Consider the following 13778-nt stretch of genomic DNA (forward strand, 5'->3'; position numbering starts at 1 on the left):
GAAAAAGAAATCTGCCTTATTATTTTATACAGATGGATAATGATGAGAAATGTTCTTTCGCATAGTGAGGAGCTGTGATTCTTCCTTCTCCTGCAGTCTGCTCTCCCCAAGGCCCGGCACCATTAAGCTCAACTTACTTTTTCTCTCTTTTAATGACTAATCATGGTAGTCCAGAATTGTATTTACTCCTACTTTGTGCTAATTCTGGGTTTTATGGAAATACTCATTTTGTATGCAAAAATGCAATAGGCAAGCCTAATACATTTCCCCCCTCAAGTAAATTCAGGCACTTTCTTTTTGCTTTCTTTTCAGTGCTGACTTTGACTTCAAGCTTAGTTAGATGTGTTGGTGTTGGTGAACCGCTGAGCTTTAAAATAAAACACTGTTGAAGTGTAGGAGAATTACGTAAAAGGCCTAACGATCTGAAATTTGACAGTTGGCCTGCTTCCCGGTAAGAATCTTTTCTTGTCAGTTCATGGGAGTTGAGCGCAGCGTGAGGAGTGTCTGTAGTGGTTTATTCTAGTAGATTCTGCTTCCAGGCCACCAGTGCCCAAAATACAGTGATAACCCGGATAACTGTGAATGCTGCTGATCCTGGATCAGTACTTGTGCTTGGCGGCTGTCTCTGCTCTGCCAGAATTTACTTACTTACTACCAGTGAGAACGATGATACCTCAGTGTTGTGGATCCTGATACCCCCCCCCACACACGCACACACACACACACACACACACACACACCCTAACACCACCTGGTGGCACAGCTGCGCCTGGCCATGCTTCTCAAAATGCCACCTCTCTCAGAGTTCTCACAGTGTGTTCACTGTGTACAGAGAACAAGTGCTGAAGGAATAGAAGAACAGTGCTTTATGAACACCATAGAAAGTCACACTTTGCTTGTTTGTGGGTTGTGTGTGGGTTTACTGTTAGACGGACAGACAGACACATTAAACATATTTGGAGTGCAGTCACCTACACATTCCAGCCCAAGCCTCACCTGTGACCTCTGTTGATGTGTGGGAGATCCACCAGAGATGGAGAGATTGCCACCCACCCCCTGCAGTTCTCACAGACAGGGCCCTGTAGTCAGATATTTGGGTGGTGGCGAGGTTCACAGCATGGCAGGCGGGTGGGGGAGGAGACTGCGAGGGGCTGCTGAAGTGTAAATCCAGGGGTGTAAGGAGCCTCGCTTCGTTTGGAGAACTTTATGTAAGCTGTCAGAGTTTAGTCTTGTCCAAACACAAACTCACAGATTGAGCTTTCCTAATGGAAGTCATGTTAGTGGAATTAATTTGCTGTATTGGCTACATTGTAGGTGAATACAGTTAATCAATTATCCATTCATGACTGGCCACTAAAACGTAAAAGCTTGAGAAGTAATGCATATTTTAATATTTAATAAAAAATCCTATTTTTAAATTCTTCTTCTAGAGTCTTGCAAGCTAAAATCTGAATCAATTCCAAAAGTGCTTTGAGAATGTTTCCATTTATACCTCTGTGTTTCTGATTTGGACACAAAAAGACCCAGAGGAGGAAGAGAAAAGTAAGAGGGTTTAAAACATAAAGAACTATTTATGGAACCATCCATCTTTGTCAGTTATTGGACCAATTTCATGCAACCATGTTTCGTTCATTTCTGTCAGATTACCTTTTTCTGGTCAGATCTGTGAAAATGTCTTTGAAAGACATGTCTAGAGGAGTCAGGGAATTATTTTGTACTGGTGCAACTACACTTGTTGGACAGTGATTGGGAGAGACAAGTTAGAGAAAGCAAACGTTACCATTGAGCTAAGAGACCTTTATCCAAAATTCATTAGGAAATCTTATATGAAAGGTATAATAGGGAGGATTGGTAATTCGGGATAATCTGGCATAGGTTACCTCTACCCTTGTACATAATAAATGAGCTGTAGAAATAGAAATAGCTTCTCTCCGGGGTAGATTGATTGGGTGAAGCTAAGTGGTATAATTGCTTGCAAGGAATAATTTGAAATAACCTTTTAAGATGTCTCTGATTTATGTCATTTGTTCCCACAATATTTAATGGAAATAGACTGCAGAACTGTGTGATTCTCCTCTCCTGGGTCATGTGCTTGTAATTCTTTTAGTGCTAATTGCTGACACAAGCCAAGCAGTAATTGCGCTACAGGGCTTGTTTGTGTGATAAGCTGTGATGACATCACCCCTTCGGTCGCACCTGGAAGATTTCAGAAGCCGTACCTTAGAGATTGGCCAGGCTGTGCAGCGTGTTTGACGCTGGTCTTGAGCGTTGGAGGATAGTCACTGTGGTATGCTCTCAGTTGCCCGAGATTTTTAGCATTTGGATCCATGTTTTAAGCCACTGCAGCTGGAGATGAAGTGTTCATTCAAATCACTTATTTTATCCGCCCTTGTCTTCTCGGTACTCGAGTGACCCAGAAAACAACTGAGGTCCGCCATCTTTATGGACTTCAGTGAGGACACACAAGTGCAGCCTTTGCGGAAGGCTTTCTTTCAGAATGTGTTACATATAAATAATCCACCTGTGGATCCACCTCTCCACATCTGCCATGTCTGTAATTGACGTAACTTCAGAGTGACGCTCCACTGAGCAACGGTGTTCCGTTTGCCTAATACATGCCACATCCTCCCTGTTCAACTCAAAGAGGATTGGCTGTTGTGAAACAGCTTTTAATTTCTGAGCCAATCAGGGACTAGAAGGTTTTAGATTTATTGTTTGAGGTTCCACATGAGGTTAACACAATCCAAGGCAGTACAGACCCTGCTTACAGTATACATGTTACTGGTGACTGTTACCGTAGACAGGCCATAGGCCCACTTCTTGTCTAATCGCTAAATATGAAGAGATTTATTTTACCACTATTTTACTTATCTTACAGTGACAACAAACTCACCAAAACATCACCTTGCATTCTGTGCATTGCTTTAACGGTCTTTTACATCTGTATTTATTATTTAGCAGACTGTCTTATCTAGGGCACCTGACAAAATGGACTACATGCTGTAACAATGTTCAAATAGGTTCATAATAGCTACAGTTCAGCAGAAGATTTTCCATATGTGATGAAACCAGCGTTTCACTGAGTGGCCGTATAGTACAGGCAGTGTTGTGCTTCTCTGCTTAAGGAAACTGCCCTCTTTCCTTAAAAAAAAAAAAAAAAGAAGACATTTTTCAGTGTATTTGTGGCTTACTCACGGACACAGTGTCGGAGCCCCATCCTGGACCTCTGACCCCGCACACCATTAATCAGGATCCCGGCAGCTGGGGTCCCGCTGGCTACGCGTTGGCGCTTTGTAGCCTAGTTACAGCGTAAAGCCTGGTACGCGCTCTGTGGTTCAGGCTCTAACTGGGTCACAAAGGACTTACACCTCGCCTCTGCGACCTGACTCTGGGATCTTATTATCCTGTCACCGCTGGCAGTCTCGCCATGCAGCCACGGAGAGGACGGGCGCGAGGCGGCGACACTCTGAGAGTTAGCGCTCTGATGATGGAAGACCGGGGCGATCTGTTCAGATGGTCTACAGGCCTGCTGTAGTGATCACTCATCAGGCCCCATGCAGGGGCATATGCAGCCTGCGACTATGGTTCCTCATTCCCCCTGGGCCGTCTTTGTATCGGGCCCAAATTCATTTCCAGCCATCAGTCGAGTCTTTCTGAAGTATCCGAGAATAGTCAAGGCTGTGTTCAAGTCCAGATGTTCAGATATGAACGCAGGTCGTTTTACAATCTATGGGATTTATAGTAAACCTTGAAATATAATTTCCGTGGTATAGGCCAATGAACTCGGAGAAGACACAATCAGCATGGGATTAATCGGCTTTCTGCGCAGACCACGTGTGACGAGGCCTCCCTCATCTCTATTATGTCGGTATAAGCTCTTTATTTAGTGGAGCCCAGTCCTGGTGGCCTGTGACCCTTGATCCAGTCGGCTTTCTCTGCTGTCCTTAGACTGAAAACTAAAACTGCCTCAATTAATTGATGCTAATTAGCCGAATCAGAAGTGACTAGGTGCCTTGGTGTGAAATTAACCTTGTGGACTGTGGCCCTCTTACAACAAGACTGGTTGCTCATGTTCTCCAGGTCTACTGTCAGTTTACATAAACACTGTAAAGGTCAAATTATTGCTCATAAGCCACTGTTCAGCTGTTAACTCATCAAAATGAGTTAACAGCTGAAAGGGATAACCTAATATGACAGGATAGTATCTACTGTACTTCCCTTGGCAAACAATTGCATATGTGCACAGGACAGGGTAATGTAGTATTCTTAACCAACCTAGGAGCCGGACTTAAACTGACCGACCGTTAAAAGATGTAAGTGTAAAGGGATGATATTTAAATATTTTATTAGAAAAGACTAAACCCACTAGCAAAACTGTATTTCATTTGACTTGCCAGGCAGACTTCAGCTCGAAGCGCAGGCCCTACCTCTGTGAGAGCCAGGTAATTGCTTGGCAAATCTCATGGTGTACAGTTTTGTACTTTATTTTGTGTGTGGGATTTTTTGAAAACCTGAAAATGCAATGTTTCTGGTCATTAAGCTATCAAGTTGACCTCCCATTGAAGAATGCAAGGGAAGAGGGATGAATTCGGAATACGAAATAACAAAAAACAAAAAAAGGAACTGGTAGTAATTTGTCTGACTTGCCAAGCAAACAACCACCAGCTTCAAGCACAAGACCTGTTTCATAGTGAACATCCGACATATGTGAAAGTACATGTGAAAAACATGCTTTTTAATGTTGATATTTTGCAGAGAACACCAAATTTGTGAAAGACACACATGTAGTACTTTTTGGGTTTTTCAGGTATATTTTCCACGTGATTAATTAACAGTGAATCTGAAAAAATCCAAGCACATTTGAAGAAGTTAAATTCACATGTGAAAAGGCAACTTTCACGTGATTTGTTTTTCATAAGAGCGGTTTTTCAGGAGAAAGGCAGAAAGTGAAGCGACCCCACCTGCTGAATGCGTGACGTGGCAGCCCCACGTTGCCCCGACCGTCACAGATGGACAAACAGTGAGAGTCTGGGCGCAAGGCAAACATCCGCGCAGCGAGGCGCACAGGAAATGAAGCGGCTGTGCTTAGCACGGATCGTGCCGTTTGTCCGCTCCTGTGGTCAGAGACATTTGCTTAGCCTTTCGTAACAGCGCGCCATATGTGTGCGGTGCCATAAAACGCCGTCCTTCTCCAATCCAGTCCCACCAACCTGCCTGCTGTTTTACCTGTGGCTTTCAGAGACATTCTTTTTCTGCATGGGACTCTGTGCTCTTCCAGAAGCCCCGCTGCTTGCCCTGTGATGCGCACCAAAGCAAAGACCTATCTTCTCCACCGCCAGTGGGCTAGGAGTGTTTATTGATTTAGCTTTGCTGAGCATGAACTCATCCTGCGCAAGTCAGGATAAACAACAACAGCTGTAGCAATAAAATTATTCAAAGCGGTGCGCACAGGCTTCTGTGTGCGGGTCTCAGGATTCCAGGAGTGCGTGCGTCAGCGGGTCTCCGGAGGGTGGGATTGTGCAGACAGTCGGGCCTGGGGTGAGTGAACATGAAGGGCTCGGATATCGAGTGTGGCCTGGGCGGCTGGCTCTGGCTTTCCTCAGGTCACATAAATAATATCGCACCGGTGTGGGTGACGCAGTACATGTGTAAGTACTAGAAGAGGCTGACATTAGGAAGACTTCTAATTGATTTCTCTCAGTCAGGAGTGGTGAAAAAGCAGGGATTATGCTATTAGTTCTGAGGACATCAGTCCCATCACAGCTAGTAAAAGGCGTTGGTTTGGGGGGGGGGGGGCGTATATGAGTGCTACACAGTGTGTGATACGTTTACACTCTGTTGCCTGCAGTCTTTATGGTCAAGACTGCTACCGTGTGACTCAGCCTTCGCCAGGGATACACCCTGGCACTTTAACACCGGAGGGGAGTAATTACTGTCTCGATTGGACCAAGTAATCTTCTGTCACAGTCATTCGCTTAAGTAGCCCTGACAACGATGCTTGAGTGTTACACTCCGAGACTGGAGCCGGGCTCTGCTCTGGCTTTGTGTGAAGGAAATTGAAAGACCATCTAATGAATGGAGCACAACCGTAGGCGTCCAGCAAAAAGGCGCCTACGAAAATTTGGGGAGACTGTCTGGTGCACGATCTTGTCTGCCGTTGGCAGATATGGGACAGTACTACCACCTCCCCCTGCCAGTTCCGCACTGCTCAGTGGGTCCAAGGATAGTTATTAAAGGCAAGCTGTCCTCTGTGTACACGCTTGTGCCTGTGACTGCATATGACAGAAAATCATTACGGCCTGCTTGTTAAGTGCCCCGGGAACACGCTCCGTCATTTCCAGACATTCCCTCGGGATCTGCGGCCGGGGTCTCCCGTCCGGACACTCGCCCCGTTCCTCATTCCTCTGTGGTTTTCCTTCGGCGAGCACTGAGCTGGCCCGTGATTCACCTCCATTCAGCGCAAGGTAGGCTACGCACGGCCCACGGACAGGCAGGAGGAGATTCGTTTCAGGTGTGCCGGTTTTAAATTAGCGATGGCAGTCACGTCACACTGGTATCCTAAGTAAACATCGTTCGCAAGAGGGCACACCAGCGTCACTGACCAGTACAACCGGAGCAGGATTATTCTAACGTCCAACTCCACTTCATACGTTCAGAGCACATTTTGAATAGATACTTTGATGGGTTTTTTTATGCCCCTGCAACAATGACCTATTTTTAAATCTTTGTTAAACCCTTTTTTCCCAGAAAGTGTAATGCCTTAGTACTACAATGAAGGGGATTGGAGTGGACTGAGTCCCACGCAATGGAGGAGATCAGCTGCCGTGACAAAGGGAGTGACTAATGTCAGAGCAGTTCCCATTCTGTTCCTCCTTCATTTCTGTCGATTTCTGTCACTGGATATATATATCAGGATGAAGGGGAATTTAATTCAACATTTGATTGTGGAGGTTATTCCTAAGCATGTGTAGGCTGCTTGTGCTGGAAGAAATGTCCCTGGGCATAATTTAAAGTGAAATTTGGTAGGATATTTACTATGATATGTGTGTTGCCAGGCTTTTTAGGGAATATTTTAAACGGCACTAAAAGGCACTGTGGTTTGTTTATGATAGTAATAATAAAACCCAGTGAGAGCACACAGTCCCTGGGGTCTATTCTCAAATACATCAAGCCACATTTTTTATCAAGTGACTCATCAAAAACATTAATTTGTATTCTATTTATTGTAGTTATCAGTTTTAAAGTATACATACTTCAGAAAACTAAAATTAATGTCATATTAGATTCACATGATGAATCTAATATGATCATTCTTATTGGCAAGCTTCACACACTCATCTCCATGGCACTTTGTGAAAACAAACTTGTTAGCGGTCGCTGTAGAAAAAAGCATTTTGATAGGTTGTCGGTTTGATTGATGGCTCTTTTGATCAGCCCACTGCTGGTGTCCAGGTGCTGTGAGGTGTGTGATAGGTCAGGCGTGGCACAGAGCCCCAGCAGTAAGGGGGGTAGGAGGAAGGCTGTCTGGGGCAGGACAGGGGTAGAGGGTAGGGCTGTACATTAATAGACTGATTACTGAGGAGATCGCTGAGCGTGGGTGAGTCACAGCCCGGACTGTGCTTATTTTTACACCACTCACAATCAGATGGAAATAGCCCTCAAATGCGCGCAATTGTTCCGCTGGCTGGCGACGTGCTGTAAATAAGCATTGTAGAACATTAAAAGCCTAATGTCTGCCGCTTCTTAAATCTCGCCCAACATCTCTCTCTTGCTCTCGCTTTCACTCTCTCTCTTTCTCTGTCTTGCTCTCTCACTCTCTCAAATTCTCTCTCTCTCGCTCACTCTCACATTCTCTCTCTCTCAGTTGCCCTCACTCTCTCACACTCACTCTCACATTCTCTCTTTCACTCACTCTCACATTCTCTCTCTCTCAGTCTCCCTCACTCTCTTTCTATCTCTCTCTCTCATAAAATGGGGCAGAGAAGCACAGGCTCTTGCAGAACCAGTGTGATGAAATATTCAGGATCATAAATGGACCTCTTCCTCAACTCAGGTAGTGCTAAAATGCTGAGGGGGCTACATTTATGCAATATGGGTTGTGTGCAAGCATTTTTTGTCTCCTGTGAGCTTCCTGCAAAAAAGCTTGAATATTTGAGAAGGTAAACCAAGGGTAACTGGTATTCCTTTTGTTCCCCCTCCTACCCCTGATGTTTTCTTCACGGACAGACTAAGCCGGTAGCGTTTGCTGTTCGCACAAATGTCAACTACAGCGCCAATCATGACGACGACGTCCCAGTGCCAGGCATGGCTATTTCTTTTGAAGCTAAAGACTTCCTTCACGTCAAGGAGGTGAGTACAGCTGAGCCCGTTCGCTGAGATCTGTCAGTGCAGAGCTCTGTCAAAATGTCTGCTTGGAACAGCTTTAATTATAACTGTCTGCCAGACTGTCTGTGAGTCGTGTGTCTCATGTCACTTAGACCAGAGCTTGTATTCATAAGGCGTCTCGTACTAGGACTCCTGATCTGGGATCAGTTTTGCCCTTTAGCTTGTGGTTGAGAAGGCTGGGGTATGGGTGAGGAAATCCGGTGCTAGATCAGCATTCTTACTCAGAGATGCAGGCCCTGCTCAGATTTCAGAAACAGGGGTGCTCTAGTGTCGCAGACAGTAAAGGCACAGAGTTTCAGGCCAGAGCTGACCGATCTTGCGGGATCATTTGTTGGTTAATCAGCCACGTCACCACAGGAGGGATTGTCGACAGATGTTGTTCTCTCCTCCTCATCGCTCTCCAGTGACACCTACTGGGAATGCAGCATCTGTCTGTGTGTTTATAGCAGTCAAAATAGCACTCTCCTCCAAGCGAGTTACAATTCCTAGCATCTAGTCACTTTGAAAAAAAACATTGAGAAAGGGTTTTTTTTTCTGCTTGATACTTCATACAATTTTTATTCCTTTGTGCAACCCTCTACGGTAGGTGTGAAAAGTGTGAAAGCTCCAAAATTGAACCATTTTGCCTGACAACCAACCCTTGAGCTAGATAAAGTTGCTCTATGGAGACAAACACGCCTTCCTTCTGAGAGTGTAGATGAGAAAAAGAGACAGCTGGCTTCGCTAGCATTGGGGAAAACCAGTGCTAGTCCTCACCCTTGGGGATTGCAGTAGATGTTGTACATGAAAACACGTCCTGTTGGGTTTGGGAATTGGTGAGAAAAAACATATTAGATATCAGAAACACTCTTAGCATCCACCAGGGTTCCTTTCCCTCTCTGTGATGCTAACGCTAGCTCCCCCTTCTCCTCTCGTGCAGAAATTTAATAATGACTGGTGGATCGGACGGCTGGTGAAGGAAGGCTGTGAAATCGGGTTCATCCCCAGTCCTGTGAAGCTGGAGAACAGGCGGATCTGCCAGGAGCACCGAGCCAAGCAGGGCAAGTTCCACTCCAGGTACCAGCCATTAGCCCCACCCAGCTGAGGCCTTATATCCCCCTCACATCATCACTCTCTTACTCTGTACATCCACAGGGAAGACAGCTGTAGGAACTGTCTGATTTAGGTGTGTTTGTGGTGCTGTAAGTCAGGGGAGTAATGCGTACCCTTCCCTATATCCATACTGAAAAAGACATTCCTGTGTTTTATAACTGAAGCCCACCATTTAGCACCTTTCTGTTTATGAAGCTGTACAAATACCACATACTGTGGATAGTCACTTACAACACGGAGATACACATATAATGAGTGTATTTGTTTATTGTAAATTAAGTATTGCGTTACAAACTGCTGTTTCCAGTTGTCGGTGGTCATTTTCTCACGGTTCTGCCTTCAATATTAATGATTGTTGTCACATTGTACACAAATTACTTCATAGCATGATTTTTATTGATAAATTTCTGCTCAATTTGCTGATTGAATAATTTATTTTTTTATTTGTTGATTGATTGATTGATTAATTCATTCATTCTTTCATTTAAATTTTTCAGTAAATCTGGAGCAAACTCCTCCACCAGTTTAGGTGACGTCGTTCCAAATTCAAGGAAATCGACCCCTCCTTCCTCTGGTGAGTGGCAGTGGGGCTTCTGTGTTTTTAAATTTAGAGAAGCCCATTGTGTACATGAGCTAAAAACGCTCTTGTATGGGGCTCTGGATTGTGCGATTGTAGTTAACGGTGCATATCATTGAGCATCTGCACTACCTGGCTGTGCAGTCCGTGGACTCAGAACCTGCCGAGACCACAGTGGTTACAAGTCATATTTTCTTCCAGGGGTTTTTGAAAGACACAAAAATCATAAAAATCATAAAAAACTGATTCAGAATGGCCCAGCTAGACTGATATGTTTACTCTCCATATCTCCTCCTTGGTTCTTGGTCTCTTACATTAGAATAAGTACTAGTCTAGTAGTCCTCAGGTCTGGGTCTGAATTAAGTGCATTATTACTGAGGGACAAATGCTATAAGATTATACAGAATAACTACTACACATGCTGGAGTGGCCAATGCTGTTCCTCTTAACCTGACAATGTGATACTTGACACACTATCAAATTCATTAACTTTATAAGCATTAATGCATTTAATAACAAGTTCAACACCTATGTGGTAATTGAGCTATAATTATAGTACGCATATCACTTATCAGTCAAGTATGTTGTTTTTTATGTGATGGCTATAAAAATAGTAGTGTGATTAGTTTGTTTGCACCACTGTTTTTACAGGAATGGGTCATGTTGAAGCTGCATTCTAGCACTAAGAAATGTGGAAGCGTGGGGCTGTTGAAGTATCATTTTAGGTCCCCTCAGAAAAAGGAGCCACAGTGGGTCAAATCTGTAAAGACACAGAGAGACAGCAGTGACAGTCTGTGACAGCAGAGGCATGTTCACTGATAAACTAAACCAAACGAGAGAGACCAGCTGCCAACACTTCCACTATCCTCACCAGTCACAATTTTTGGAAGTGGACAGTGCAATAAATGTGCTTGATTGGTGATGCTTGGACTGTGATTGGACACAAAAGACAGGCAGGAAAACAAATATTACTTTTAGTGATCCTTCCAAATTGTTTGTGACTGCTTCTTCTTCGGTTGTGTGTAGTGTATACAGCGAAAATAGTATTTTTTTTGTTTTGCTTACTTTATGTTGTCCTGCTCTCATGTGTTTGGTTTTGGTGCCCCTAAACATTTGTGTTGTGTTCTAAGACCCTGTTGTTTAATGCTTTTGAGTGTCGTGCTACTGGTTTGCTGTTTTGATTAATGATTGTGTTCAGTGTCATAGGTGAGCTGGAGTTATAAATGTAGATATTCCTTTTGCCTGGGGTTTTTGTATATAAAATATCTATGTAAAATATATTGAGTTCTTTGTTGCATATTGCACTGTAAAATACTAACAGTAACATATTATCATATCGAAATAGCAACATTTGTTTTTTTTCAAGGAATATATAGTTATTTCCAGGCAATACAGCATAATTATTTCAGCTCACTTTGTACAGTAGTTTACATTTTGTGTGTGTAATAACACGTGTTACTGCCACCAGTTTTGCCCTGTTGCTGTTGCCCTTGTGTCCAGTAGGTGACTGCAGTGGCCCGTGTGTAACAGTCGCCTTGTCTGTGTGTGTATGTGTGTGTGTAGCCATTGACATAGACGCCACTGGTTTAGACCCCGAAGACAATGAGCTTCCAGCCAACCAGCGCTCCCCTAAAGCCAGCCCAAACACTGTCATGTCTCCCCTAGCAAAAGAAAAGCGAATGCCCTTCTTTAAGAAGGTAACGGTCGTGCCGGCGTCTGCTCTGTGTCCGTCCGCACGGCTTCCCGCCTGTGGCTGTCCGCCATCGCTCGCCCCGCTCTGTGTGTCCTCAGTGTCCAGCGACAGGCCATTAACATGCATGCCTTTACTCAACCTCTCTCTCTCTCCTCTCCCATCTCGCCGTAGCCAAGCAGAAGCTGAAGTCGGTAAGTGGGTTCGCGCGGCCCCCCCCGGCCCTTCCCCGGCCCTGGGATGGTGCTCTGTGGGTTTGACAGTGACGGGTTTCTCCCTTCCCCTTTCATGTCTCTGTCATCATGTCCTTGTTTTGTCCGTGTGTGGGTTTGTGCGTGCTGGGCGTGTACGTGGTGGTTTTTTCGCGGAATGGGACTTCACTGTCACCTTGCGCAGGGAGGAGCAGGCAACGCGTGGTTTCTTCTGTCAAACATCTGCATCTGTGCAATTCATTCTTTACACAGTGCTGGATTTTAACAGTCGCTTAACCTTCAAGTCACAGAACCCTTAGTGGGGTTGCAGCACTTCAGGTTTCATCAAATACATCACATAAATATTTTTAAACAACATGCAATAGTCAGGAAATAAAGAATCATATTCTAAACTGCGGCACGTTCGTTCCAAGCTCCGCTGTAGTAGTGAAATCCCATGAGTGCTTTTTTGGCATGACTGCAAAGACATGTGAGATTGGCTGGTTGGCAGCACGCAGTGTATAAAGTAATCATGTCTCGGGCTCTGGACATCCTGAGCTGGAGAGGGAAGCAGGCGTGCAGAGCTCCCAACCTTCAGAGCACTGGGGCTTCTGTATTTCATAAAGCAGGGTTCCTGAGTTAGCTGGACAACTGTACTCAGAACACAAAAAATCTAACAGAAAAAATGGCTGTTCTGGGTTTTACTCAGTGTAGTTATCCAGCTGACTCAGTAACCCTGCTTTGTGGAACAGGCCCCTGAACTTTCTGAATGTTAGCCACCAATAATAATAATAAACAGATAAATACATACATAAATAAAACAGTGCTCTTTGGTACCACCAGCCTGTAGCAGGAATGTTCCTCAGCTCTTTTAGCGTACTGATATAACATGACATCCCTTGAGAGAAGCCTGTGCCTGGGCCAGATGGGTTCCGTTGAACACATTTAAAATATGAGAGAGAGAGAAAGAGAGAGAGAGAGAGAGAGAGAGAGAGAGAGAGTGAGAGAGAGAGAGAGAGAGAGAGAGAGAGTAGAGGACTTCAGGGTGAGATGGTGTGCCCGACTGATTGTCAGAGGAAGTAAAAATAAAGTTAAAAGAGATGATAGAATGAAATGGGAGAGAAGGAGAGAGGGCAAACTAGCAACAGAGAGCAAAAGAGAGGGGGAGAGGAAGGGACCGTCTACAGTATGTCATTCCATTTTTATTACTGCTGGTAATAGCACTGGAACCTGCACAGAAAGAGAGTTTCCATTCTTATAACCAGGGTGGGTGTTGTAGTTTTTTAGAATGATACTGTCCTGGATTTCACTTATCACACAGCTCAGAGTTGTACTCCCTGAAAGACTGATACATGAAAATAAGGCTGCTGGTGGGTGCGGTGAGGTCCCTTTCTGTTGTATCTCAGTGTGTGTGGTTTTTATGCTGTTTCCTTTCTAATAACGTTTTTAACTGTAATGTCTGTGATTGTCTGTACCCGATTAACCAATGACCAATGTCCATTTTGATTATCTAACATCTGCACAATGAAAGAGACACTCCCCACGATTTTCCAGAATTCACTATGTATACTAAATTCATGTTTCCATATACAGTTGCTGTAGTTCAGTCCTTAAATTCAAAACATATTTCAGTTAGAGCATCACTATCACTAATAGAAAATAAGACAGAATGAATATGAGGTTTATGATAGCATTGATTTGGTTTGAGTCTACTATTATGGTGATGTAAGAAATGATTTTAGACACAAAGCAACTGTGTAGAGTACTGGGACATGTGGAGGGCATGCCTGCTTCATTGTCAATACTGATTTTGGCCTAATTTATGCATGACCAGTCTTTAAAG

At 44.2% G+C, this 13778-nt stretch overlaps 1 protein-coding gene across 4 annotated transcripts in view; it reads left to right on the plus strand.

Annotated features, from left to right (window-relative positions):
- The window catches only part of cacnb2a (calcium channel, voltage-dependent, beta 2a), a 79723-nt gene that overhangs the window by 53116 nt on the left and 12829 nt on the right, over positions 1-13778 (plus strand). For 3 of the 4 annotated variants that reach the window (XM_061239151.1, XM_061239153.1, XM_061239152.1), the window contains 4 exons: positions 8227-8349; positions 9305-9441; positions 9975-10051; positions 11618-11751. In XM_061239151.1, coding sequence (XP_061095135.1) covers positions 8227-8349; positions 9305-9441; positions 9975-10051; positions 11618-11751 — 471 coding nt within the window. Of the gene's footprint in view, positions 1-8226; positions 8350-9304; positions 9442-9974; positions 10052-11617; positions 11752-11918; positions 11939-13778 lie in introns of all 4 variants that reach the window. The other variant, XM_061239154.1, reaches the window with a different exon arrangement.

The sequence above is a fragment of the Conger conger genome, chromosome 4 (assembly GCF_963514075.1).
Source record: "Conger conger chromosome 4, fConCon1.1, whole genome shotgun sequence".
Taxonomy (NCBI): Eukaryota; Metazoa; Chordata; class Actinopteri; order Anguilliformes; family Congridae; genus Conger; species Conger conger.